Genomic DNA, 27,620 nt, shown 5'->3' on the forward strand with positions numbered 1-27,620 from the left:
TGATTAAAGTTCTGAGCTAATGCCCTTAAATGCTGTTTTTCATATTGATTATGATTTTCTGCATAATATAAGTGCCAATCAGAAATTTTTTGCAAGAGTGGAAACATTTCAATATCTCCTTCTCAGACACAGCTATCCCAGAATCAGATTCTTTTTGAACACATCCATCTTATGTCTCACTGTAAAAACTACTTGTGAAACTCCCCTGCAGAGAAATATTAAGTTCATAGAGAAAATGAACAATGTCTGCCAAATACACAAGCTTAGCTACCCATTCCTTGTCCAACTGGGGCTGTACAAAGTCAGAGTTCTGCTCTCACAGGAACTGCACTACTTCTTCCCTCTTGCCAACAAGGCGAGAGAGCACCCTTCTCCTGAACAGCCACTTTACTTCTTCATGGAGAAGATGCTAGTAGTGGGCATCCATACTCTCATCCAGGGTGGTGAATAGTCTGGATTTGATCACAATTGTGAATTTCATAAATTATCTTTACTGTGTCATCTGTCACAGAATTTTAGTTCAGCCAGGAGTTTTTTTTTTTTAATCCAGTCTATCATACAATGAATGGATACAATGTACGGGTGTGCATTTTTCTGTTTCTTGTGACTACACAAAAACACTGAGCCATGCACAGTGCATCATCTGTACATACATCAACACATCAGATTATTATTCTGAGTGAAATGAGTCAGAAGGAGAGGTGTAGATACAGAATAATCATTTGTGGCATATAAGAGTAATAAATGGCAATAGGTAATAATATCTAGAGAAAATAGGATGAGGGACAGGAGGACTAGTCCATGTTAGAAAGATGCCATAAAAAGTGGTGAGTTCAGTTAGAATAGAGAAAAGTACATTATGACATTGATAGTTGGAACTTATTACTCTGGACAAGAACTGGATGCTGAAAATGGATGAGTGACATGCATGGTACCCTTTAATTAACAATATTGTAAACCGGGCCCGGAGAGATAGCACAGCGGTGTTTGCCTTGCAAGCAGCCGATCCAGGACCAAAGGTGGTTGGTTCAAATCCCGGTGTCCCATATGGTCCCCCGTGCCTGCCAGGAGCTATTTCTGAGCAGACAGCCAGGAGTAACCCCTGAGCACTGCCGGGTGTGGCCCAAAAACCAAAAAAAAAAAAAAAAAACCAATATTGTAAACCATGGTGTCATAAAAGCAATTTTGCAAACCTCAGTTTCATAAAGGAAAAGAGAGATAGAGAGAAAAACACAAAATGCTTGCCCCTGATATAGGCAGAGGAGAGTGAATGGGAAGGAAACAAGGGACATTGGTGGTGAGCAAAGTGCACTGGTGAAGGGTGGTGTACATTTTTTTTTTTTTGGTTTTTGGGCCACACCCGTTTGACGCTCAGGGGTTACTCCTGGCTATGTGCTCAGAAATCGCCCCTGGCTTGGGGGGACCATATGGGACGCCGGGGGATCGAACCGCGGTCCTTCCTTGGCTAGCGCTTGCAAGGCAGACACCTTACCTCCAGCGCCACCTACCCGGCCCCGGGTGGTGTACATTTTATGATTAAAATGCAAGTATGAAAAATTTTGTAACAAATATGCTTAAATAAAAAATTATTTTTAAAATGTTTCAGGCACGCTATTATAATTCCTTTATGATATGATATCATATGTCTTTAACAAAGTGCCATTTTTGTTTTTGTGTGTATTTTAGTTGGTTTCTTGCAGCACACACTAAAGTATCAACAGATTCTTTTTTCCTTTCAGTGAAATCACTACTTTTTTCTGGAACACTGTTCTTGCTTTTAGAGTTTGTTAAAAGGTTTTTCTCTTTTACCAGTTTCATCTCCCTATTGTAGGGTTTCAAATTTCGGCACATTTTGGTTATCAAGAAGAAATGTTTTGAAATGTTTTGCTTCCTTATTATCAGAAATCAAAGCATTTTTCCTTGAGAAGGGTGTTCACTATCCAGAATTAACAAACAATCAGTGGATTCAAAACCTATATTTCATGGTGGATGTTACTTCACATCTAAATCAGCTTAATCATAAACTACAAGGGAAAGGAAACACAATTTTTTCAATGTTAGAAGAAGTTATTTTGTTTAAAAACAAATTATCTGTTTTTGCTCAAGATTTTGACAGAGAAATTTTGATTCACTTTCCAAGCCTGTTGAAATATCACCAAGAAAATAATTCTGATATTGACATTACCTATTTTAAAACAGCACTTTAAAATATGAGAGAAGCTTTTCTCAAGAGGTTTCAGGACTTCAGAAACAGCAAAGTGGTGTTGGCCTTAGTTAAAAAACCTCTGGATGCCACTGTAACGGAATTAAATTTTTCTCCCTTTAAAATGGACATTGGCAACTTTGAAATGCAATTGCTGGGTTTTAAAAACAAAGAACTGTGGAGCTCGAAATTTGAACATCTTTGTGCTAATTTAGAAAGATTGGAGAAACACAAATGTGAACTTAGTTCACAGCACAAGTGGTCTGCTTTGAAAGACCTGGAGAAGGAAGATATGTTGATTTTTAACACCTGGAATAGTATTCCTGACTCATATAATCAACTAAAAAAGCTAGTGCTTGCTGTTCTTTCCTTGTTTGGGTCTACATAATTATGCGAACAATCATTTTCAAGCATGAATCTTATCAAGAGTAAATTGAGAAATTGTCTCACCAATGAGAACCTAAAATTGTGCCTAAAATTAAAAACAACATACAAACCTGATTTACTCAGACTATCCAAGGAAATGCAAGGCCAATGTTCACATTAGTGTTTGTGACTTTGTCAGACATTGTCAGGATGTAATTTTCTCTACATTGTAAGACAAATTTTACTGAATTTAACATTATCGATAAATAATATTGTTCTAAAGTTTTTGTTTTATTAGTTGTGTTATTTGTATCCTCCCGACCTATGTGGATACTTGCATGCAGAATATTCTCAATAAAAACTTATTAAAACTAAAAACAGTGTACCATCCTATGTATTTTCAGTTTTAAAAATGTAGCTCTCAAAATAAATTTCAATTGTGGTTTTGGCGAGATTTGGCTCAGTTAAAAAAAAATGTTGCCCACCACTGATCTAGGGCAATATTCATTTAAGGATACAAATATGCTTTCTCTTTAAAAGTCCTAAAAATCCTTTTACCAAATTAGTTGCTTGCACATCTGATTCCATTCTTCCACCCATCCACCATAGGCCCCCACCCCACTCCCCATACTATATTCCTCTGAAAGTGTAGCCAAAAACTTGGGTTAAGATAATGGGTTCCATGACCAAGAAGATAGATAGGTTAGTCAATGCCTTGCAAGTTCAGTCCTTAGCATGGCATTTTACCTTGTCACCCCCACACAGTCATTGCCAGGTCTTCAGCACCACCAGGCCTGATAGTTCTATGAGTTCTATGTCACCAAGCCCAAAAATCAGACCATTGATTTATCCAACTTGGCTAAGTATTGTTGAGAATGGCTGCCAGAGCATAGCTTGAGAGCCCTCTTTCCCCCTGCAGAGATGACAGGACTGGAGTCATTGTTTAAGATTCAAAGACTTTTGGGCTCTGTGCGACAGAGTTCTTTTGTTGCAAGTGGGGAGAACCAGTGTTAAAGTTCCCAGGAAGAGCCAGTGGCTCACGTACATGGAATGTGTGAGGTGGGTTCATGTTGTGGGCAATGCATCTTATTAGTGATGGTTGTAATCATGCCAGCTAAGACAGATGCCACTGATGAGCAGGAACAGACAGGATAGGTGGTGGAAAGAGGCAATTAGAAAGAGGTTCCGGGACCCAGAGTCGGGCTTTCTTTCTATGGAGCCCTCAAGTCCACTGAGAGCACAGAAGAGAACCAGGAAGAGAAAATATTCTCCAGTCCAGACCCCCAAAACTCTTAATTCAGTCTCTCCATTCAACAAAAATACACCACCCCAGATAATACATGGGCCACTGTGGGTTTGATCCCTGGCACTGCATAAAGTCCCCTAAGCCCCACCACGAGTGAGTCCTGAGCAGAGAGCCAAGAGTAATTTGTGACCACAGTCTGGTATGTCCCTCCTCCTACAACAACTCCAAAAACCCACCCTATTATCCTTGCCAATGCTGGTCTGGTCTTTAAAAAGTAAAATCTAACTGAATCACATAGGCCCCCACCCATATAGGAGCATTCTCCTGAGCCCAACCCTTCCAAGTATGTACTTTTCTCTTGAGAGACAGAAATCCTGGGTTCACCCACCAGATCCTCCAGGGCTTAAACCTGATTTGATCCTATCCTGGTGTCCCCCAATACCCTCACTGTAGATCTAAGACTCCAGGACTTAGGGTTCCTTCCAGGAGTGGTAAGAATTCTAGATATCCTGGGGAAGAGAATTGACTCAAGTCAGATTGAGGAGCTCAAGTATCACCTCTTATTAGTACAGTAACCTCTCTGTGTCTCAATTCTTCCTCAGTGAAATGAGAACCACTTTATCTTCCAAAGGGCTGTTGTGAGTAAGCAAATGAAGAGGCCTTTTATAGCATGGACACAGAGGACAGGTCATGTAATGATAATTGATATTCTTATCCTCATCACCTATACCTGGTTCATCTTGGCTTCCAGACATCTACTCAACCCTACTTTCAACATTATTTCCTCACGGAGGCCAACAAATTTAGACTGCCATATATATATATATATATATATATATATATATATATATATATAATTATATATATTATATATATATATTTCCATTCTACCCCTATTCCCTTCCCATTCCTCTAGCAGAACCCAGGTTTCATTCTCTCTCTTTGCCTACTGGATCATAAGCTCCAGTAGTGAGACAAGGGCATTCCAGGGGACAGTCCTGATATAAACCCATGGTCTAAAGGTGGTAAGTCAGATAATTTTTAGCTAACATTAAGTCCTTTCCCCTGAGAAAGAGTAAGAGTACATCTCGTAGCATCGTGGATTTGTTCTTGGTCATCTGATCTGCTTTGCCCCACAAAATGCTTGTAGCTATGAGGTCAGCAATGCATGTTTTCATTCTCTTTTAAGGCTCCTACAATTCATCATGAGAAGATTAGTAAGATAGTTAAGGAGAATGTGCATAAATCTACTGACCTGAATACAATCTGAAGACCAGCAGAGAATTTTCATTCAGTCTAAAGATAACTGAACAAGAAAAGTAAATATCTATTGTGAGCTGCTTGCTTGGGGTGATTTGTCATGCAGCATAATTTTGGGGTCACTGGGTTGAACTATTAAAATATTATAGTCATATAACTCAAAATTCCTCAGAGGAGCTGTGGTGATAGTAAAAGGATTAAGACACTTGCCTTACATAAAGCTGACCCCATTTTGTTCCCTATATATGATTTCCCTGAACAACAATGGGAATGATTCCTACACAAATCTAGGAGTAAACCCCGAGCATGTGTGACCCCAAAAACTAAAACAAAAGCACCCTAAATAAATAATTTATGTCAGTTTTATTCAGAGGACACACGAAAATAAAAACACATACCCTGCTCATGGATTGGCAGGATTAACATCATTAAAATGGCAATACTCCCCAAAGCATTATACAGATTTAATGCGATCCCCTTAAAAATACCCATGACATTCTTCAAAGAAGTGGATCAAACACTTATGCAGTTCATCTGGAACAATAAACACCCTCAAATAGCTAAAGCACTCATAGGGAAAAGGAAAACGAGAGGCATTACTCTCCCCAACTTTAAACTGTTCTACAAAGCAATAGTTATCAAAACAGCATGGTATTGGAATAAAGACAGACCCTCAAATAAGTGGAATAAGTTTGAGTTCTCAAATATTGTCCCCCAGACATACAATTACCTAATTTTTGACTAAGGAGCAAGAAATCCTAAGTGGAGCAGGGAAAACCTCTTCAATAAGTGGTGCTGGCAGAACTGGTTAGCCACTTGCAAAAAAAGCAAACATAGACCCCCAGTTAACATAATGTACGAAGGTAAAATTCAAATGGATTAAAGACCTTGATATAAGACCTGACACCATAAGGTATATAGAACAACGTATCGGTAAAACACTCCATGACATTGAGACTATAGGCATATTCAAGGAGGAAACTGCACTTTCCAAACAAGTGGAAGCAGAGATCAACAGATGGGAATACATTAAACTGAGAAGCGTATGCACCTCAAAAGAAATAGTGCCCAGGATACAAGAGTCACCCACCGAGTGGGAGAAACTATTCACCCAACACCCATCAGATAAGGGGCTAATATCCAAAATATACAGGTCACTGACATAACTTTACAAGGAAAAAAAACCATCTAATCCCATCAAAAAATGGGGAGAAGAAATGAACAGACGCTTTGATAAAAAAAGAAATACAAATGGCCAAAAGGCACATGAAAAAATGCTCCTCGTCACTAATCATCAGGGAGATGCAAATCAAAACAATGATGAGATACCACCTCACACCACAGAGATTGGTGCACATCACAAAGAATGAGAACAATCAGTGCAGGCAGGGATGTGGAGAGCAAGGAACTCTTATCCACTGCTGGTGGGAATGCCGTCTAGTCCAACCTCTATAAAAAGTGATATGGAGATTCCTCCAAAATCTGGAAATTGAGCTCCCATTCGACCCAGCTATTCCACTCCTAGGGATATACCCTAGGAACACAAGAATACAATACAAAAACCCCTTCCTCACACCTATATTTATTGCAGCACTATTCACAATAGCCAGGCTCTGGAAACAACCAAGATGCCCTTCACCAGATGAATGGCTAAAGAAACTGTGGTACATATACACAATGGAATATTATGCAGCCGTCAGGAGAGAGGAAGTCATGAAATTTTCCTATACAGGGATATACATGGAATCTATAATGCTGAGTGAAATAAGTCAGAGGGAGAGAGAGAGACGCAGAATAGTCTCACTCATCTATGGGTTTTAAGAAAAATAAAAGTCATTTTTGCAACAATCCTCAGAGACAATGAGAGGAGGGCTGGAACTTCCAGCTCACTTCATAAAGCTCACCACAAAGAGTGAGTGGTGAGTGCAGTTATAGAAATAACTACACAGAGAACTACCACAATCATGTGAATGAATGAGGGAACTGGAAAGCCTGTCTGGAGTACAGGTTGGGGTGGGGTGGGATGGAGGAAGATTTGGAACATTGGTGGTGGGAATGTTGCACTGGTGAAGGGGGTGTTCTTTACATGACTGAAACCTAATCACACTCATATATGTAATCAAGATGTTTAAATAAAGGGAAAAAATACTTGGAAAAGAAAAAAAAGGTGCCCAACACAAGGAAGATAATGCTCAATTAAGTTGGACTATTTGCATGTTTTCTTAAATATCTTTCCCAAAGTACTGAATCTTATTTGAAATGGAATGGCAAGACATTTAAGCTTGAGGGTCTCTGGCTTCTATTTAATTTCCCCCCTCTTATTTGTGCTATTTTTTTTTCTTTTGGACCACACCCAGAGACGCTCAGGACTTATTCCTGGCTATGTGCTCAGAAATTCCTCCTGGCTTGGGGGACCATATGGGACACTGGAATTAGAATCATGGTCCATCCTGGGTCAGCTGCAAGGCAGCCTGCAGGGCAAATGCACTACACTATGCCATTGCTCCAGCCCCTACTTTGCTATATTTTTGTCTCTGTTACTCACAAAGTGCTGCTTCTGGCTGGCTGCTGGATCTTCAGAAAGCTTAATCTCAACACTCACAGGTGATAAACTTGATAGAGATATCAGGTTAGATAGAGATAGAGATAGAGAATGACTATCTCTAAATGGGGTGTGAACTCATATGATTTGACAGGAAGTGAGGAGAGATGGCAGTAAACAGATGCCACAGTGAAAAATGGACAAGTGTGGAGAAGCATAATCTCAGGCAAAGAGAACTATATGGCGCATCAGATGAGATTCCTAAGGGCTAGATACCCCCCAAATGGGAAAAGAGATACCCTTTGAATATGGCTGATCGCATCTCTCAGCTGAGCCTTTCTGTTCAGAAAATGAGATATGGAGCCAAAGGGATGACATGGATAATAGCAGAGTACAAAATCATGCTGCTTCCTCTCCTGTATATGAAAATGCTCAACTCTGATGGAAGAAAGAGCTCACAGTTCTAGGATATATGTCTGGTATGTGTTGGGAAGGCTGAGTTCACCCCAACAAATATTGGGGCTAGCAATCCCCAGATAAAAGGGTCTGAGATTGAGAGTGAGAGAGAAAGAGAGAAACAGCGCAAGGGATAAGCAACACTTAATGAGTATATAGACTTTCAGAGAAAGAGAAAGAAACAGAGAGAGATTAAGAAAGTCAGAGAGGCAGAACAGAACTCAGGACAGTAGCAGCAATAGAAACAGCCATAGCCAGCAGGCAGTCAGACAAGCAGGAGGCAGGTTCTCCAGACTTGATTCACAGCATCATCTAGGTAGGTAGGCCGGCCAGGCCTCCTAGGAACACTGACCAGCTGGCTCCACCTGACCAGCAAGCCAGCCCTGGATCTATACAACTCAACCTTAACTGCCCTCCAGTAGCAGTTACAGGGAGATATTTCATAACTGAAGTATCATCCTTAAAAGGACAGGAGCAGACTAATGGCAGATGACCTTAAGGCTGAGTCTCCTTTTTTAAAAAGCCTTAGGGCTGTTTTCCTATAGCATGCATGATGTGCCCTGAGTTCTATTCTGATCACAATATGGCCTCCCTGAACACTTCTGGAGGTGGTCCTTATAGCTTCCAGCATTGTGCCTTAGCAGCCCTGCGCCACTGTGTGAGAGCATTGAACCATTCAGCACATACAACTAGACCAAGTATCACCAGGGGTGACCCCCAACTCTCCTGAGTACTGCTTGGGAGTCTCCTCCTTAAAAAAAAAAACCAAGCTCAGAGTTCCAGTCTTCCAATGTCCTGTTTGTCTTCCTGATTGTGTTGGGCTAAGTATGGAGTCTCTGAAGGAAGCTGGCAAGACGGAGCCAATAGCTTTGAGGTCTGCGCCCTCCCAGACTATTTCTTGGGTCTCTGCCCAGGCTGAGGGCCACATCTGTGCCCTGGGCAGACAAGCAAGCCTTGGCAGTTGCCCAAGCACCAACCTCTCTGCCTCTGAATACCTAGAGCTAATCCCAAGAAGGAATTGGAGGCCCGTCATCTACCAGAGGGGAATCTCAGAGTGTTTGGTTTGGTTTTGTTTTCTCTCTTCTTCTGTCTGTGACTTCCAGACCCACAAAATGCTGTGGTTTTCCGTTTCTAAAACATAGACATGTGCCTGTGCGAGGATCCTGGGCGTGCCTGGCTAATTAGATTTGGCTATCTCGCGGTTGTTGTTGTAACGTGTGTTCCGCCGATGTTATTCAATGTGTTAAGACGTTTTCTGTTTATGTTGGTTACATACCCATGTGGTGTGGGTGGAGAACATCACTCAGGGGAATATCATTAGCAGGGACGGGGCGCCCCGGCATTCCAGAGACACGTGGCCAGACAGTGGCCCCATGGGATTAAACAGTTGGGCTGAGGCCATGGTAACCCCCCCTACACACACAGAGACCACCCCACCCTTACCTGAGGGCCCCTGCTTTCACTGGTAGGATTGCACCTGTCATGCCCAGCCTAGGGGGTTAGGACGAACTGCCGAGTTGTCCCTCTGTTCAGGGTAGGAGCGACATTAGACTATAGGTGGGCTGGTGGATTTGCCCCAATCCCTGGTCTTTGGGGGGGGGGGGAGAGAAAGCTGAATTGAATCTGAGGTCTACTTTCACCTCAGAGCCAGCAGAATCAGAGAGGGGCCCTGAATGTTTGCCTGAGCTCCAGAGGAAAGCCTGACACTTTTATTCAGGCCTATGTCTCTCTGACTCTTTGTCTCTCTATTTCTCTCTTTTGTGGGGGGGGGGCGCTCATCCAGCAGTGTTCAGGGTTTACTCCTGGCTTTGTGCTCAGAGATCACTCCTGGTGGGCTTGTGGACCACGCGGAGTGCTGGGAATTGAACCTGGGTGGGCCATGCTAAAGGCAAATGTCCTATCCACTGTACTGTCTACCCGCCCCTTTCTTTTTAAAGGGATTCCTCAGTGAGGTTCTTAGGGTCACCGTGTGAGATGTAGTTTAGTGTTTGCTTCCTGTGGAGGCTCTGAGGGAGATCTGCCTTTGCCACAGAAATGTTTCCTTGTGCTTTCCTGAGGGATCAACTTAGAATAACATGGGGTTTCCGAAGTTCAAGAAGATCTTACCTGAGCCAGCCTGCCAGCTCAGGGTCTTTGCCATGAAGAACACTATTTCCAGTTCTTGCTAGTTTGAGGAGGCCATGAGAGGTAACCCAAACTCCTAAGGAGCTTTCTTATAATAGATCTCCGAAGGGCTACATTAAGAGTTCAGGACATAAGGCGTGTGTCTGGCATGTATTTGACCTTACTGAATCTCTGGTATCACATGGTACCCTGAGCATTGCCAATTTTAGCTTTGGTGGCCTGTGAGCACTACAGGGGTGGCTCAGGTAACCTTTGGCACCTCAGCCTGAACAGAACCAAGTCTTATGGCCCTTGTGTTCAATACAGGCCTAGTTTACCAAGAATTGCAAGAGGAACCCTTAAGTCTCATGAGCACCATTGGATATACCCCCCAAACCAAAACCAAATAAAAACAAAAACAACGATAGCAAGCAAGTAGAGATCCAAGTCTGCTACAAATCAAGATCTGGTCACTACACCAAGAACTACCAGATACAGAGCTTTGTCTTGGGTGTAGGGTCCAAACAACCATACAGACAAGCTGGAAAGCAGGGCATGTAAGCACAAGGTATATAGGCCCATCGGGACATGTGACAGGGACCACAGAGCTGGGAACTGGCACAGAAAGTACCCCTTGAACACCGGAAGGCTGGGTGTAAAGATGCTTTGAAGACTGGACACTGGCTTCATGTACTGATGAGAGAAGAATGAATCAGGGCACAGGTGAGTTTGGAGAGGAAATCAGATATTTGAGAGAAATAAAAAAAAATGTGTACAAGATTGACAAGAAGTAGATGAAACTATTCATGGTCAGAAGGTTCTAGAAGGAAAGTCTGAGGATGAGCTGAGCCAAAAGAGGATCCGAGAAGGCAGGAGGCAAAGGTCTTTGTTTCTCACCCTTGTTCCAACCATGTTCCCCTTTTGACTTTGTTTCCTTCCTGTGCTCCCCTAACTCCCTACTCTTCTAATTGGCCTCCTAGTATTATGCTGTTCCCACACCCCTATTGGTGCCATTTTAACCTGTGATTCCCTTGGGATATTCTTGAGGGTCCACCAGTGAGACCCTCACTGAAAAAACTAGGTTGGAGTTGAGTGCAGAGCTCAGGTAACTTCTGAGCATCACCAGGAGTGGCCCCAAAACAAGAAAGAAAAAGAAAAAAAAAAAGCACAAATAAATGGCTTTCCAGGATCTCTCATCAGAGGCTCAAACAATTCCCCAAGACTACAGACCCTGAGAACATCCTATACTCTGAGGAGCAGAGAGTGGTGTTCATGGTGATAGTCTATGACAAAGCCAGGCTAATTCTAATTGATGACTGGTGACTTCCACCCACCTGAAGACTATACCAGTTCCCCAGAGTCCTTGAAGGGGTTAATTCTGGGGCTCTAGGGACTCAGCTCACCTGAAATCCAGCTGGAAATCTAGGTCACCTTGTGTTATGGTACTAGGGGAAAGTCTGGTGTGTGGAGTCAGGCAAGCCTGGGTATGAATTCCACCTAGGAAGCTCTTGGATCATGGTGTTCAGTCTCCCCATATGGGAGGAAGTCAGGGGGTGGAGGGCCATTAGGCAGGATCACTGGAAGGCAGAGGCCATCTATACCTCATATTGAATTAGAATAGAAAGCACAATTTTGTGACCTTGTTGATGGTAGCTGTCAAAGCTCTAGAGCTAAAGAGCTGCCTGACCTATTTAGTATATAGTATATACTCCAGCAATATCTGAGAACTGTTATAGACACAACAGATACTTTCAAATATTCATAGGGACTGACCACTACCAGTGGAGCTCAATCACTTATCCACACATCAGGGCTGTTTGACATTTTTTGTTTGTTTGTTTTTGTTTTGGGGCCACACCCGGCGGTGCTCAGGGGTTACTCCTCGCTGTCTGCTCAGAAATAGCTCCTGGCAGGCACTGAGGACCATATGGGACACCGGGATTCGAACCAACCACCTTTGGTCCTGGATCGGCTGCTTGCAAGGCAAACGCCGCTGTGCTATCTCTCTGGACCCCTGTTTGACATTTTTAAAAAGATTAAAAACCCATTGTCCTGCACAATCTTATTCTGCAGACTCCAGGGAGCAGTGCAGGAACTAAAAGGTGGTGATTTAGCAGTGTCCAGACTTTGGCTCTGAAACCAGGTCCACCATCTGGAAATACCCCATAAACTAAGCTGCTCCCCAGCACACACTCACAGCTATGGTCCAAGTACCTACCACAGATACTTACTGGCAGACTCTTGAGGAGGAAGTGGCCTTGTTTCACCCAGGACAGACCCTGGGAGAGCCTGACTATAAGCTTTGCCCTGGTTGGGCCCCAGGAGCTCAGCCTGAGAGTTTAGCACACATAGGGAGACATGAAATTTCACATTTGGCTAATATATTTTCAGAGTAAAATCAGCTTCTCTTCCTCTCTGGGAAATAGAACCTGACATAAAGGGGTCAATGGAGATGAGCCCTTGGGAACATTTACTAGGGCTGCTCCTATGTTCCAAGAGGCTGAAGGGAAGTAGTGGAGATTTTTATCCTGGAATCGATGCACTCTTTGCACCCTCTAGCTAAGACCACAGACAGAAAGAACCAAAGTTGTGACAAAGCCGGGTGCTCTCCATCCCTGAAAAGCAGTTCTGAGGTTGGAGAGACTGACCTCTAAAGTTCAAAGGGGTCTCAAAGGGTCCAGTCTAGGACTTTGGATGCGAGCACTAGACTTCATGACCTTGAGCATGAGTCACAAGTTGGCAGTGTGTGCTTTGAGAAGGGGGCACAGGGAGATATTAGGGGAAGGGGGAGAGAGATTTATCCACAGGAAAATGAGCAAACAGCCTGACTTTTTTTTCCTGACTTGTTTCAGAGGAGCAAACAAGATTATTCTTCTGGGCTTGGCTTTGCTTCCACCAGCTTCTGCTTGCTTATGCTCCATCTTCTCTGCCCCCACATATTTAGAGAAAAATGAGAAAGTATCCTGGGCCCCAGGACATGTGATGTTCACTGCAGCCCAAATTTCAAGGGCTGAGACTGAAAAAACACACTTCTGTTCTTTAGCCTTCCCTTGGGAGTCTGGGTTCCCTCTTGCAACTTTGGGGTCTCAGTGCAGCAGAGAACTCTCAGAGTCTGTTCACAGATCAGCACAGAACCCGATCAGGAAAGGTCAGCAGTGAAGATGGATAACAATGGACCATTTACATTATTACCAATGGGTGGTAAACAAACTAAACAACGGACTCCCATGTAACCAAATCTTGGATACCCTCAGCTGGCCAGCCATGGAAATGTCAGAAGAACCTTTGATCTCAGTCCTTCTAATAACAGCATTTCTTTTAATTTTTTAAAATCTTACTTTATTTTGGAATTTGGGGACACACCCACTGAATGTGCTCAGGGGCTACCCCTGGCTCAGTGTTCAGAAGTCATTCCCAGATGTGCTTGAGAGATCCATATGTCTCTGAGAGATCCAACTCAGGTTTTCTGCAGGCAAAGCAGGTGCTCCAGCTCTTGGAGCCACCCTCCCAGGCACCCCAAGCAGCATTTTTATTTAAAGGGCCACCTCTTCCAAGAAGTCTTCCCTTAATTCTGCTAGTAAGCAGTTCTTTCTCAGCTCTGGGTTTGGCACCCACAGCTCTGTTACTCAGAGTGCCTCCCTGTCCCCATCCTGTGCACATCTGTCTCCCTGCAGAACTGCCTGATCCATAGGCACAGACCCCACCTCGGTCTCAGCTGAGCTGTGGAGAGTTTTGTGCACTGAACGAACGAACGCATTACCCACTGTTTATTGCAGCGAGCTGAATTGCCTTTATAAATCCCAAGGAAAGATCAAGGAGGAGGCAGCAGGGCTCAGGAAATAATTAATCACAGGTTGATCAACATCTTTTTCCCTCTCTTTTCCCTCCCCCAAACCAGCTGTGGCCGGTCCAGCCCCAAGCCTTGGAAGAAAGAATGTGGCCTCCTCAGGCTCCCCTCCTGGAGGGATGTAGATGGGTCACATTTCAGGAGGGACCCGGAGAGGGAGGACTGGGATCCCACAACCTTCCAGCCGCTGTCCTGGAGACCATTTGTTGAGGACAAGGATGGCTGCCTTGTGGCAAGAGGAGGGAAAACTCATGTATGTGGGGGAGGGTGAAAGGGGTGCCCTAAGATCTGGAAGGCTCTCCAGGGGCAAAGTTAGAATGTAAGGAAGTACAGAGGGGGCACTAGATAGGGGCAGAGATGAGGCCCAAAGGGTCCTGAACTGGGACCAGCCCATATTAGGCTCAGGGTAGCAGAATGCACAGTGAGACCCAGCACCTGATTTTCCAGAAGACTGGTGGAAATTCCCAAGAGAGTGGTCACAAGTAAGAGCCATTTGCCCTTCTTGGTCCTCTGGATTGAATAGGCAGTGTCATCTCAAAGTTTGTCCCCAAGTCACAGGTGGTAGTCCTCACCCCTAACCCTTTGGAGTTGTTTGGGCCCCTGGGCCCCTCACACTGCAATAGGCATATGTGATGTTTGGAAAACCAGGAGGGGAGCCAAACTCAGCTTTGTAAACCCTGCTGTGGCAAAACCCCCAAGCAAAAGAAAAGCAGACAGTGAGCCGACATCTATTTATCAATTTTGTGAAAAGCTAAGCCACCGTCCTCACTGATATGAGATTAGTGGGTACAAGAGCAAAGGATTTAGGGCCAGAGAGATAGTACCGGGGTCAAGTGCTTGCTTGGATGTGGCAGATCCCAATTTGATCTCTGAGCACCTCCCAAGAACCTCCGGGGGGAGGGGGGGGACCCTGAGCACAGAGCAAAGCAGGGATTAAGTCTTGAGATCTGCCAGGTGTGGCTCAAATGTAAAGAGCCTTCCTGGTTTTCCAGGAATAAAGATTGTTTCCCTTGGGGGATGATGGGATGTTCTGGAGAACCTGCAACAGGAAGCTCCCCCTCTGGCTGCAAGGAACAAGAACAGTGTTTTCTAATGTGGGTAATGGGGGGTGGGGGGGAGACAGGGCAGCTGCAGTATCCTCCAGTGCATGCAATTGGGGTGAGGGGCAGCTCTGGTTTGTTTACTTAGAGAAGGAAGATTTCCAGAAGAGAGATAGAGAGATGAGCCATTTTGTTTCTGAAAAGGGATCAGGAAGTCAAATAAGTCTGGGATCCCATGGTCCCAAAGAACTATGGCCCTCTATCTATAATCTATGGGTTCCCTCTTGTCTCTGGGTCACCGTTTCTGCCTAACACAAACTCTACACACTATTCGGTCCCAATTTCCAGAGGGATCTTCTGTGAGGGGGGATTTCTGCATCACAAGAAAACTTTGTTAACTACAACTGCTGCAGCTACTAAGGACTAGGGAGAGAGAGAGAGAGAGAGACAGGCAATTTGCACAGGCAGACAGGGACACTCACACACATATGCACACAATCACATCCATGTGTACACACCCATGTGTATGCTTGCACATGCACACATATTCAGAAAGGCACACGGAAGCACACATTCACACACCATGCACATACACTCACATGCACTAACACAGCAGCCGCAGGGCCAGTTTGCTAGAGCCAAGGCAGCATGGGGTGGAGCTGGGAGAGAGCCATGGCTATCCGCAGTCTCACAGTGCAGCCTGCTGGGCAGGAAGGATGGTGCAGAGGGACCAGGCAGGCAGCGCCAGGACATAGTAAAGAGCTGCTTGCCTCTCCTCCATCCTCTTTTCTCCCCAGCAAAATGAGTCTCAAAACCCCTAAGTCTCAAGATTAGGCTTGAGAGCCTATCTGAAAGAAAGTGTAACTGGCCCTGTGACTTTCAAAATGCAAACAGACCTCCCACCCTGCTGAGCTCCCAATTCCTCAGAAAGTTCCAGACAATTGGGAAGAGAGAGCACCCTGGCTCCCAGAGGAGGAACTGAAGCTCAGTGGCGAAGCACAGAAGATAAGTGCCAAAGAGATGGGTGGGAAAAGCTCCACTGAGCCTTTAGATGACTGAACATACCCACCTTTCTGGAGGCTTCCTAATTCGAACCATCTTTCCACAGAACCCGGAGTATGATGACTTTCTTTTTTTTTTTTTCCCTCCCACCCTCCGCTCATATGATGGCTTTCTATTATCATCAAACTACAGAGCAGATCCAGAGGCTCCCTAACAGATGGGAGCAGCACGACAGAGAAGAAATGGCAGGAGAGAAAGGCCACCTCACAAACATCCTCCACCCTCGACCCCACAAACATCCAGAGCCCCCAGGCCATTGGGAGTGAGGCAAGGGCTGATGGTGAAGAGCAGAAAGGTGGTGATTCATCAGAACCAGAGAGCATGAGCTGCGCCATTTTGGAAGACACTGTGTCATGGATTTAGCTGGGAGCTGTAAAAGCATTATGAGGGGCAGGCCCCATGCTTTCTCTCTCTCTCTCTCTCTCTCTCTCTCTCTCTCTCTCTCTCTCTCTCTCTCTCTCTCTCTCTCTCTCTCTCTCTCTCTCTCTCTCTCTCTCTCTCCCATCTTTAGAAGCTTTCCAGATGCCTGTCCTATGTGTCCCTGTCTCCAGATGCCCACAGGACCCCTAGCTTTTTCCCACTCTAGCTCCATTACTTTCTTTCTAGTAGCTCCCTGAGATCAATGTCTTTTTTATATTCCTCACTCACACATGACCTACAGGCTCTTCTGTTCCCTCTGCACCACCACTATAGCCACGTCTCTAGCTACAGCCTTCCCCTCCTCCTGTCCACACAACAGCCTTTCCCAGGGCTGTATAAAGAGCAGGGACGGTGGCCCTGTCTAGACAGCTTTGAGTTCCACAGAGCAGGGCTCCACTGCAAAGCCAATTCCCCACTTGCAGGTGAGGCTGCCTTGGTGGCCAAGAGGAACACATCTTGGAGTTATTTCCACTTAGCTGGCAGCCAGTAACCTGAAGTCTCTGGAGGGGGAATACTAAGAGGGGAGACAGAGCTCTCAGCAGAGAAAACTTTCATGTGTGGGTTTGTTTTTTCGGTTGTTTTTGTTCGGTTTTTTTTTTTCTTCCTATTTCGAAGACACGAATGAGTAGCTGGAGAAAAACAGGCGACAGAGTGGGTGGCCACAGGAGACACAGAAAGGATGATCAAAGGCCCCAGCCTGCATAGACAAAGCCGCTTTAGTGTGGCCCCAAGAAGAGTCTAGGTGGCCTGTGTGACCTAAAAGGGCTCCCCACCCCTGCACAGTCCTAAGAAGGAACCTGCTCTGCTCCCAACCCCAGTACATTAGGGAATCGACATCATCTGAAACTCACACCTAAGATGGAGAGATCCAAGTCAGACCCCAATTCCTAAAATGGGGCATTGCTTCTCTGGGTGGGAGGCCAGTCCAACTTGCCCAAACTGGGCCTCTGCCACCCCCTCCCCACCCTAGACTATCTTCAGCTTCTGTGAAGCAGCTGAAATGCCTCCCTATGAACTCAGTTCTTCTGACTACTGCCACCATTCCAGTCCAAAACACTCTACCAGGATCACACTCTGTCTTTGCTGAAGGATTGGTGAGATACTCCAAGGCTTGAAGGGGAAGGAACCCTTTGTAAGACCACAACACAACCTCTCTTTTCCACCTTTTCCAGTGGACCGTGAACTACCTAATTTACTGCGAACCCTCAATTCAGCTTCCCAAGTTAGGACCTCTTCAGAGCCTAAAGACCAGAGTGTGATTGTGACTTGCCCTGAGAAACAACAGCCTTTGTTGGCCAGGTCCAGATGAGGAGTCAGCTAGTCAGTCAGCCCTGTGCTTTCTGACTGGAAAGAAGCTAAAAGCCCATTGGATTTATAGAATTCTCAACCCAGTTTAACCATACTTACTGCGTTCTAGAAAATTTTTTCAAGGACTTTCACTAAGGTTCTACAGAGATTCTCCTGGTGACAGGTAAGAGGAGGGATTTTAGAACCCTGAATCTTCTCCCAGCTAATGTGGAGAAGTCATAAAAAAAAAAAAAACCCACATTCTCTCTTGGATCTTTTCAAAGAGATTTGCCAACTCTTTCTTCCCTTGGTCAACACTGGCCATCTGGACAAAATCCAAGGATCTGCCTCCCTCAAATCCTTCTGTAGAACAAATTCAAAGAGAAATCTTAAGAGAAAGAATGTCACCCACTCTTTATAGATAACAGACAAGGTAAGAGATGTATGGACAGTATGGATATAAGACCTCAGGCAGAAAGTAATCACAGTCCCCTGCTGTAGTAAGGACCCACCAGACTTCGTTCCTCCTCTGGACCCTGAACTGATGACCCCCTGTACATCAAGGAATTACACAACCTACAAAAGCAAAACCCTTTTTACCAGGGACCAGGAGGTTGAAAAGATGTCTTTTAGGGATTGTAACTCAAGACCTTCCCACGAATCTCTCCCATATTTTTTTCCTCCCATTTCTTACCTGATGAGGTCAATAGGTTGAAACTTATAAAACACTCCATAGCGCGCCCATTCTTGATACAGCAGCTAAATAAGAAAAATTGGAAAATGAATTAGAAGTATGAAGAACAGTTATTTATCCTTTTGTGTCCTTCCTAGGAAGATAAAATGATATAGCCCAAGTCTAGATTCTATGGCTATTCTCATGGAATATCCAAAAGAGACATATCTAAAGGCTATATCCCACATGGTAAAAGGGACCTTTATCACCTTTCAGGCCAGGCAGACCTACACCCAGGATTCAAAACCCTTCTCCTGTGTTCCTTTGTCTTGTCTTGTCCAGTTCAACAAGACCTTTTATTCATTCTTTCACTATGGTAGTAGGAATTTATTGAAATCTTCAATGAGCCAGACACTAGATACAGCAGCACACTGAAGTTTGCTGCTGTTCTAAAGTTTCTGGCCTATGGAGATAAACATAAGTATAGTAATATATGTCGTGTATAAATTCTATGACCTAAAATTAGCCAAGTAGAATATAATGAAGGAAGTGAGACAGATTGCCAATGTACAAGGGAAGAGAAGAGCATGTCTTTCTGAGAAGGTGGCCTTAGAATGGAGGTCTAAGGATAAATCCCAAGAGTACTTCGTAGAACATTCTCTGTACACAGACTCATAGTAAAATGCCAATGACTGTCCTAAGAATAAGGAAGTAGTAAAACTGAGGTAGGGTGAATGTGGGGCATGGTGTCAGAAAGGGCTGAGGGTCCCCATCATTCTGAAGCTTGTCAATCATGCTAACATGTCTAGATAAGGCAGAAGGGAGATCCCTCCAGGCTCAGATGGTCAAGAGCTCAGACAGGGCTACCCACTTGGAGAACAAACCAAGAACTAATGTAAGGGAAGAGAATCCAGGCCAGAGTGGATAGCACAGAGGGTAGGACGTTTGCATTGCATGGGGCTGAACCAGGCTCAATTCCCCGTCATCCCATATAGGCAGGGGGTGGCGAACAAGTTCGACACAAAAGAGCCAAAATTTAAACTGCGAGAGGTTCAGAGAGCCACACCACGCAGTGACCCCTGCCAAAACCCCACAAACACTCTCACACAAAGCATCTAATTTTTAACACTAATAGATGTAAACACATATTGCTTTTATGTCCTTTTGAGTGAGGGTAAAATCCGCAGTGATGGTGAGGGTGTGCTGCATCCTCCACACTAAGAACTAACGGCCAGATGTGACCCAACATGTGTCACAAGGATCCCCCAGCTCGCTGGCCCGTGCAGTTGTTTCCAAGGGATGGGAGAAGGGAGGACGCAGCCTGGGGGCGGGAGGGACTCCGCACTCGGAGATCTCTCCACAGAGGTCCCTCCTCAGAAGCAGCAGAACAAATCTAAACTTGGCAAAGTATACAAAAGAATGAGAAGAGGCAAAGAGCTGCATTCATTTTGGCCGGGAGCCGCATGCAGCTCGAGAGAGCCGCGTGTTCGCCACCTCTGCCATATAGTCTCCCTAGGCTGTGCCAGGAATGATTCCTGACTGCAGAGCCAGGGAAAACCCATGTGTGCACCACCCACCCACCCACCCCCTCTAAATCCACTGTCATGGCTTGGCCACTTCTTGATGGTGGCCTGAGCCATAGTATCAGTAGTAGAGCAAGAGCCATGGGGATATGTAAAGGAAGTAGTTGGCTCTTCTTTTATTTGACAAGTAGAGCCTTCAGATTTACTGCTAGATAGGATGTGCAATGAGAGCATAAGAGTTCGCCCAGAGCTTTTGATCAAGTGGGGAGTCAATTTACTGAAAAGGAAAGACCAAAAGGATAGGTAGGACAGAAAGAGTGGAGATAAGAAATGAGTGTGAGCAACATACAATGAAGAGACTCTTTAGGCCTCCACCTGGACTAGAGCATGAGATGCTGGTTAGAGAAGCCTGGGGTTTAAAAAAAAAAGTTCGAACAGAACTTATCAGAGAAGAGGTGATTTGCAAAGTCACTCAAGTGACTATGGTTACAATTCCCCTCAAAGAGAGAGTAGGGACTGAAGAAGCCTGAGGTCTGGGTCCTGGGTGCACCCTTATTTAGAGATGAAACGGAATATAAAAGAATAGCAAAGGAGAACATTCAGTGATAGGGAAGAAAACCTATGAGCACATGGGTTTTGAAGAGAAAAAATGATCAGTTGCATCCAATAATATTGACTGACCAGGTGAGATAAGTGACCTGGAGTCAGTGACAAGAAGGCTAACAATGACCTTGCCAAAATGGTCTCCAGGTTGCAGGAGACCTGCAAAGGGAATATTGTAGAGGTAAAACAGGGCACCAAATCCCCCTCTGACTGTCTGTGATGCTTGTTGGATTTGGAGGTCTGGGGTTGGACCACATTGCTACTGCTCAGGAATTACTTCTGGTGAAGCTTAGCAGACCATATGTAATGTTGGGGATCAAAGTCAGGTACAGAGTGTGCAAGGCAAGCACTTGACCACCTCAAGCCCCATTTACACAGTAACTGAGCAGAACTAACATGTGGTTCAATCCTGAGTGTGCATCTTGGGGAACAAACCCTATTTGAGATTCAAACCCCTTCCCAGAGAGAGTCCCAGAAAATTCATGAGTGATCTGGAAATAAGATAATGGATGTTCATTAGATATTGCCTCCATAGTCACATGGAATAGATATTAGTAGACCCATCAAGTGACAGGTCTAGAAGTGACAAGAATATTATATATTTGCTCTCTTAAATTCAATTGAATGCTATCATATACAATTCATGAATAATTCAATCCAGGTGAATCTACCTCCACTGGACATTTTGGATATCCAGTTAAACACTATCTCTTACACTTAAGAATATCTAAAAGCAAAGAATTGATCTTCTTGATAAATGGCTACCAACTTTATGACAGGTGATTTATGTATAGGTTTTTATCATCATCATATACCCCAACAATATAAGACAGAGACTATATGATCCCACTGTCAAAGCAAACTACACCCACAGTTTGCAAATGATGGCAACTGTGTTTGCTCTGTGACAAAAGCTAGTAAGAAGAGCAGATTTTATGTGAGATTCTGGTTTCTATGCCCAAATCCAAAGCAAAAAATAAAGAAAAAGAAAAAAAAAAAGAAACCCTCATCATGAATTCCCATGGGGTTCTGTACTGTTGGGGGTGGAACCCCAGACCTCTAACATGCTGGGAAAGGGCTCCACCATAGAGCCACTCCTAGATCTCCCTCATCAGCTATTTTTTGCTGCTAGTGATCCCCATCTTCCTTGACCCTTGGAACTGCATGTCTCCTCCCCATAGGATATCCCCAGGATACCTGGGATTTTGGTCCCTCTCCCTAGTGCAAAACGTGGCCTCACCTACAGCTGGTTGTCACAGTGACTTCATCAGGGGGCCCCAGGAGAGGCCCATGTGCGTCAGGAGATACAAGAAAGGCTTCCCTGAAGGATCATGGGACGTCACTGCCCGCCCATAGGCTCTGACCTCCAGAATGAGGCTTCTCTGAGTTACATGCCCAGCCCCAAATCGAGCCTGAGAACACCTATCAAGCCTGGAGGGAAAGACAGACAATGTGCCAATGCTCAGCTTAGTGCTTAGTGACTCAGATCCAATAGGGGATTCAAACTCACAAGCTTGACCTCGAGCTGGATCCCAGATGAGGTATAAGAAACTTCTGGAAGCTCCCTTTATGAGTGTGGTGGCAATTGCTAAGCAGACGTCAATGTCCCTAGTGTGTGGTAGAGATGAGGGTGAGCTGAAAGGAACAGCCTCTGTATGTGAGAGCTGAGATCACAGCACCCCAATTGGTATACCTCCCTTCTGTCACTTACAGGGGAAGCAGAGAGGATGAGGAGGGCTTCAGACAGTGCCCTGTCTCTGATAACATTTCCTCGAATATGATTGGAGAACAAGTGGCCCTAACAACACTCTAGGTCACAAGTGGTTCAGGACTTACCCACTGTCATGAGAGGGGAAAATGGATCTGGGGGTCCCATCTTTCCCAGATAAATAAGTTTACTATGAGTATGTGACAGGAGGGCCACCTCCATAGCCTGTGATAGTCCCTTTCAACTGCCCTCTAAACTCTTCTAAGGCAGTGCATAGCAAATCCATTCTCTTCCTTTAGAGCTACACTATGTCCTCTCCCCTAATGGGCCAAGCCTGCACAGAGTCAGGGAAGACAGAAAAGCACAATTGCCTTATTTCCGAGGCCCCTGCTAGGACTGTCTGTACAATCTCCACCTTTTGATGAAGAAAATTAGCCCCTGCAGGAAATATGGCCAGCAGACCCATACCAGTCATTAAGAACAGCCTGCTATTAAACCCAGCTCTTTGGGTCAAAGAGTTAGCACAAGAGTTAAGGCACTTGCATCGCATGTGACCAAGTCCCATTTTATTCCCTGCACCTCGTGATCTCTTGAGCTTGGCTGGGAGCCATCCCTGAGCACAGAGCTGGGAGTATCCCCCAAGTACCATTAGGTGTGAAATACAATCCCCTCCCCTCAAAAATAGGTTGTCTTGGAGCCAGAGAGAGAGCATGGAAGTAAGGCATTTGCCTTGCATTCAGAAAGATGGTGGTTTGAATCCCGACATCCCATATGGTCCCCCGAGCCTGCAAGATGTGATTTCTGAGCATAGGGCCAGGAGTAACCCCTGAGCGCTGCCAGGTGTGACCCAAAAACAAAACAAAAGAAAACAAACAAAAAAAAAAAGATTGTCCTGTCCAAGGTCACTGGGGACACTCCTGGTCGAGTGTGATAAGCATGATCTACTGCCTCAGTCTCTCCTACCCCTCCCCCCCATGAGGGTGCAGGATGAGAGGGAACCTTTCAGGGAGTAACTAGACAGAACAAGTCCTTTTTGTCCAAAAGATGGCATTGAAAATGCTAAAACTGAGGCTCGAGCAATAGTATAGTGAGTGAGACATTTGCCTTAAATGCAACAAACCCAGGTTCGATCCCCAGCATCCAATATGGTCTCCCGAACACTGTCAGGAGTAATTCTTAAGTGCAGAGCCAGGAGTGACCCCATGAACATCACTGGGGTATGGCCCATAAGAAAAAAAAAGGCTAAAAAATGCATCAAACATATGACAGACCATACATTGGCATGCAGAAGGTTTGGGTTCTATCCTCCATTCCACCTAGTCAAGAGAGACAAATAGGAATGACCACCCAAGCAAAGAGTTAAGAGTAGCCTTTGGCCACCTTTAGGTGTGGCCCAAAACCAAAAACAAGAAGAAAAGCTAAATCTGTCATCTCCATTATTTGGGAGGTGGGTGAGAGGGAGAAAGTAACTCTATAATTGATCCTCTAAAGCTGAAAATCCCCTCCATGGGAGTGCAAAGGGTGGGGACAGGGACCTTAAATAGCAGAGAAGGTGCCAGATAGATAGCACAAGCAGGTAGAGTGCTTGTCTTTGCATGCCTGTCAACCCAGGTTCCATCCTCTGCATCCCTTATGGTTCCTGAACCTGCCTGAAGTGATCCCTGAGCCAGATGTGGCCCTAAAACAAACAAATGAACAGATAAACCAGCAGAGGAAATTACATTCCAATGTGGTGTTCCACTTCCCTCCACTTCCCCAGAAGTGGGGAAAAAAGCCACCATGAGGATTGAGAGCCTAGAGTCCACCCCAGTCTTGAGCCCTTTCCTCAAGAAGCTTGAGAACAGTAGGTGGGTTGGTAGATGTGGCCCTGTATGGCCAGAAAGAAGGGCACATTCCAGCCCTGGCAGTGGTGTTTCCTGTGCCTAAGCCTTCTAGAAGCCATAAAGCCTTATTCTCCAGAGGGAAAAATTAATTCTTGATTACCTTGCCAATTCCTGGTTCTGCTGAGTCAATATTTCCGTTTTCTCTCCTGCCCTCATTGCCACTCCCTGAAACCTACTACTGACTCAGACCTTGGGGATATAAAAGGAATGCCCTCAAACTGCAAATAAGTGAGAGAGAGAGAGAGAGAGAGAGAGAGAGAGAGAGAGAGAGAGAGAGAGAGAGAGAGAGAGAGAGAGAGAGGGGAAGAGAGAGAGAATGAAAGAGAAAGAGAGAGGGAGAAGGAGATAAGAGAAAGGGAGAGAGAAGGAGAGAGAGAGGTGAGAGAGAGGAAGAGAGAGAGAGAGAGGGCTGGTGTGAGGTGGCGCTAGAGGTAAGGTGTCTGCCTTGCGAGCGCTAGCCAAGGAAGGACTGTGGTTTGATCCCCCGGTGTCCCATATGGTCCCCCAAGTCAGGGGCAATTTCTAAGCGCATTAGCCAGGAGTAACCCCTGAGTATCAAATGGGTGTGGCCCGAAAAACCAAAAAATAAATAAATAAAATAAAATAAAAATAAAATAAAAGAGAGAGAGAAGAGAATAGTGAGGTGCTAGAGGATGGGCATTAGGATGAGCCTTCCAACCCAAAAGGTTCCCAGTTAAGTGACACCACCTCGCACTGCACCTTCTTAATCCTCCTCTGTGTCCTTAAAACTAACCCAAATCTTTCTCCACCAGAATTCAGGTCATTACTTTTTCTAGAAAGCTTTTAAGCCCATTCACCCACACCACCCCACCCACTATTTGCCATATAAACTCCAGCAGCTAATCCAGCCTGTAAGCAAATCTGGGTCTAGACATGAACTAAGGCCTCATAGCTACAGAGACCTGATTGACATTTGGACCCTGGATTTGACCTGACTGGTCAACCCATTATGGATGTCAAATCCAGTCTCTTCATGCCTGCCTGGTATTGGTCCTCTCAATGCAAATGGAACTTCCAGTTGCTCTGATTCACACCTTTACAGTCCACTCTATTTCCCTAAGAGAGACCTTGAGTCCATGAAGGACCCAACTAAGCAATAAACAAAGGATTTCTCTCAATGCAGGCACTGGTCCATCTTCCCAGCATCTTTCTGATCACAACTTTGGAAATTATTCAACCCCATGCAGCTCTAGTCAGCTTGTCTTTCCCAGCTAGGGTGCCCAGGGATGGGAAGAGTCCCACACCAGAAAAAATACCACTTCTCAAGAGGAAAATATTCCATCGGAAGATTTTATTATTACTGATAAGAATATAGCATTGTTAAACACACACGATATTTTGAAGAGTCTATGCTTTGCTTCTCTGCCTCTGTGCAATTTCAGGCGAGGGGAGGGGGGAAGGTAGCTGGTTTCTCCCATGAGAGAGAATATGCTCCTGGCCTGTGGAATGTTTCTCCTCCCCTCACCCCAAAGTGCTTCACCTTGACAGGCTAAGATCACAACCCACCCACCCAGCCTGAGTGTTCTTAGGTGACAGCAAAGAGTGATCAAGTCTTTAAAGGGAAGGAATGGGAGAGCAATGAGTGGGAGGTCAAAAAATGGTTAGGGTGCAAGGGGTGAGATGTGGGGAGAAACACTTCCTCCTTTGCCTTTAAATCTGATCCGGGACTTTTCAGGAAATTAAACACCGAGACTATTAGCATCAGATAGAAAACAGATGAGGTTAAGACATCACAATACTATTGCAGATTCCCTAGGCAGGCAGAGAGAGGACATGTGTAAGCAATCAGAGCAGTATTTCTGGAAAAGACCTTTTATGTTTTTAATACTTAACACTTCATAACAGGGACTAATAGGCAGGATAAAAAGGAGGCTGCTCAAAAAGCAACTTGGGGGATGAATGGTTTTCCAGACAACAGCATAGAGAGTGGGAGGGGGGGGAAGGAAACTTCTGGGTCTTCAGTTCCCCATGCCTTCCACCCTTGCCCACCCTCCTCTTCTCCTCAGAGTTGTTAAAGGCTGGGGGTTGGGAAAGAGCAAGGAGAGGAGGTTGGTAATATGGGGGTTGATGGCCAGATGGGGCATTCCCCGCTAAAGAGGCTGATTGGTCCCTATGGCGCCACGTCCTGGCAGGAAAGGGTAGTACATTCAAGTTCCAGCATCAGTAAAGGAATAGGAACTAGGTAAGTGGTGGGCTGGCAAGAGTGCTGAGCAGTTTAAGGGCTCTTGGTGGCCTGGTGGGGATTCATTCCAAGAGTCCTCTTCCCTATATTGAGTGGAATCTTGAATTCCTGGCTCTCTACATCCTCTCCTATCTCATCTGTGAAATGGGAATGACTCTTAAACCACATTATTTAATGGGGGTTGGAGCCATAGTAGTATACTAAGAAGTGTGCTTGTCTTACACGTAGCCAACCCGGGTTTGACACCTGTCATCCCATATGAGAGCCTGAGCACTGCCAGAAATCATTCATTAGTGCAGGAGTAGGAGTATTCCTGAGCATCACTAAGTGTTGGCCCTGACCTCCCCTCAGAAAAACATCCACAACTGGGGCCGGAGCAGTGGTGTGAGCTGTAAGGTGTTTGCCTTGTGAGTGCTAGCCTAGGACAGACCACAGTTCAATCCCTCAAAGTCTCATATGGTCCCCCAAACCAGAAGCGATTTCTGAGCACATAACCAGGAGTAACCCTTGAGCATCACCAGGTGTGGCCAAAAAACCAAAAGAAAAAAAAATCCACAATTGTCTGCATATAGAGGAGAAAGAGCTTAAAGATCACTGCTCCTCATAGCAAGGGCTGTAATGCTTAAAATGGACAGATGATTGGAGACTTAAAGGTGTCACAGGTGGACCAGTGCCTACTTCGTTTACTATGGCCATGTTGTCATGTATCTTTCTGGATCTCCATTTCTGGATCCATTTCTGGATTCTAAAATCTCTCATAAATATTTCATAAGATTGCAAAGCCCATATAAGAGTCTAAAGTCCAAGGCCCTTGGACTCTCAATGTTTCTCAGTGTCACAAGAAGGAAAAAGAATGTTTGTGGTGGGGAGTCCTGGGACAGAGTCTAAAATTCATTGGCAACAATGGATTCCAGGTTATAAGAACCACGGCAATCCGACATTGTCACTTCTCTTGCCTAAAATGGCCCTCGCTCTTCTTTCTTCTAAAGAGCACTGAAAGTGGAACATTGGTCAAGAGAAGATGTAGGACACTTTACCCACATTCCCTACCTAACCACCCACAGTCACCTTATGATCCCATTAGAATCACATAAGACCAGCTTACCTTTCTGTCATTCATGTCATCTCCTGGACTATCATATTCACCCTGTAGTAGAAAAGGGGATACTGGATAAAAACCAAAAGATGATCCAAA

General features: G+C 45.0%; 1 protein-coding gene across 1 annotated transcript in view; it reads right to left on the reverse strand.

Moving 5' to 3' along the window:
- ANO2 (anoctamin 2) overlaps positions 1-27,620 on the reverse strand; it is a 350,630-nt gene that overhangs the window by 200,275 nt on the left and 122,735 nt on the right. Inside the window, 2 exon segments of the mRNA XM_049771984.1 lie at positions 18,527-18,591; positions 27,531-27,572. Coding sequence (XP_049627941.1) covers positions 18,527-18,591; positions 27,531-27,572 — 107 coding nt within the window.

Source organism: Suncus etruscus, chromosome 4 (genome assembly GCF_024139225.1).
Source record: "Suncus etruscus isolate mSunEtr1 chromosome 4, mSunEtr1.pri.cur, whole genome shotgun sequence".
Lineage (NCBI taxonomy): Eukaryota > Metazoa > Chordata > Mammalia > Eulipotyphla > Soricidae > Suncus > Suncus etruscus.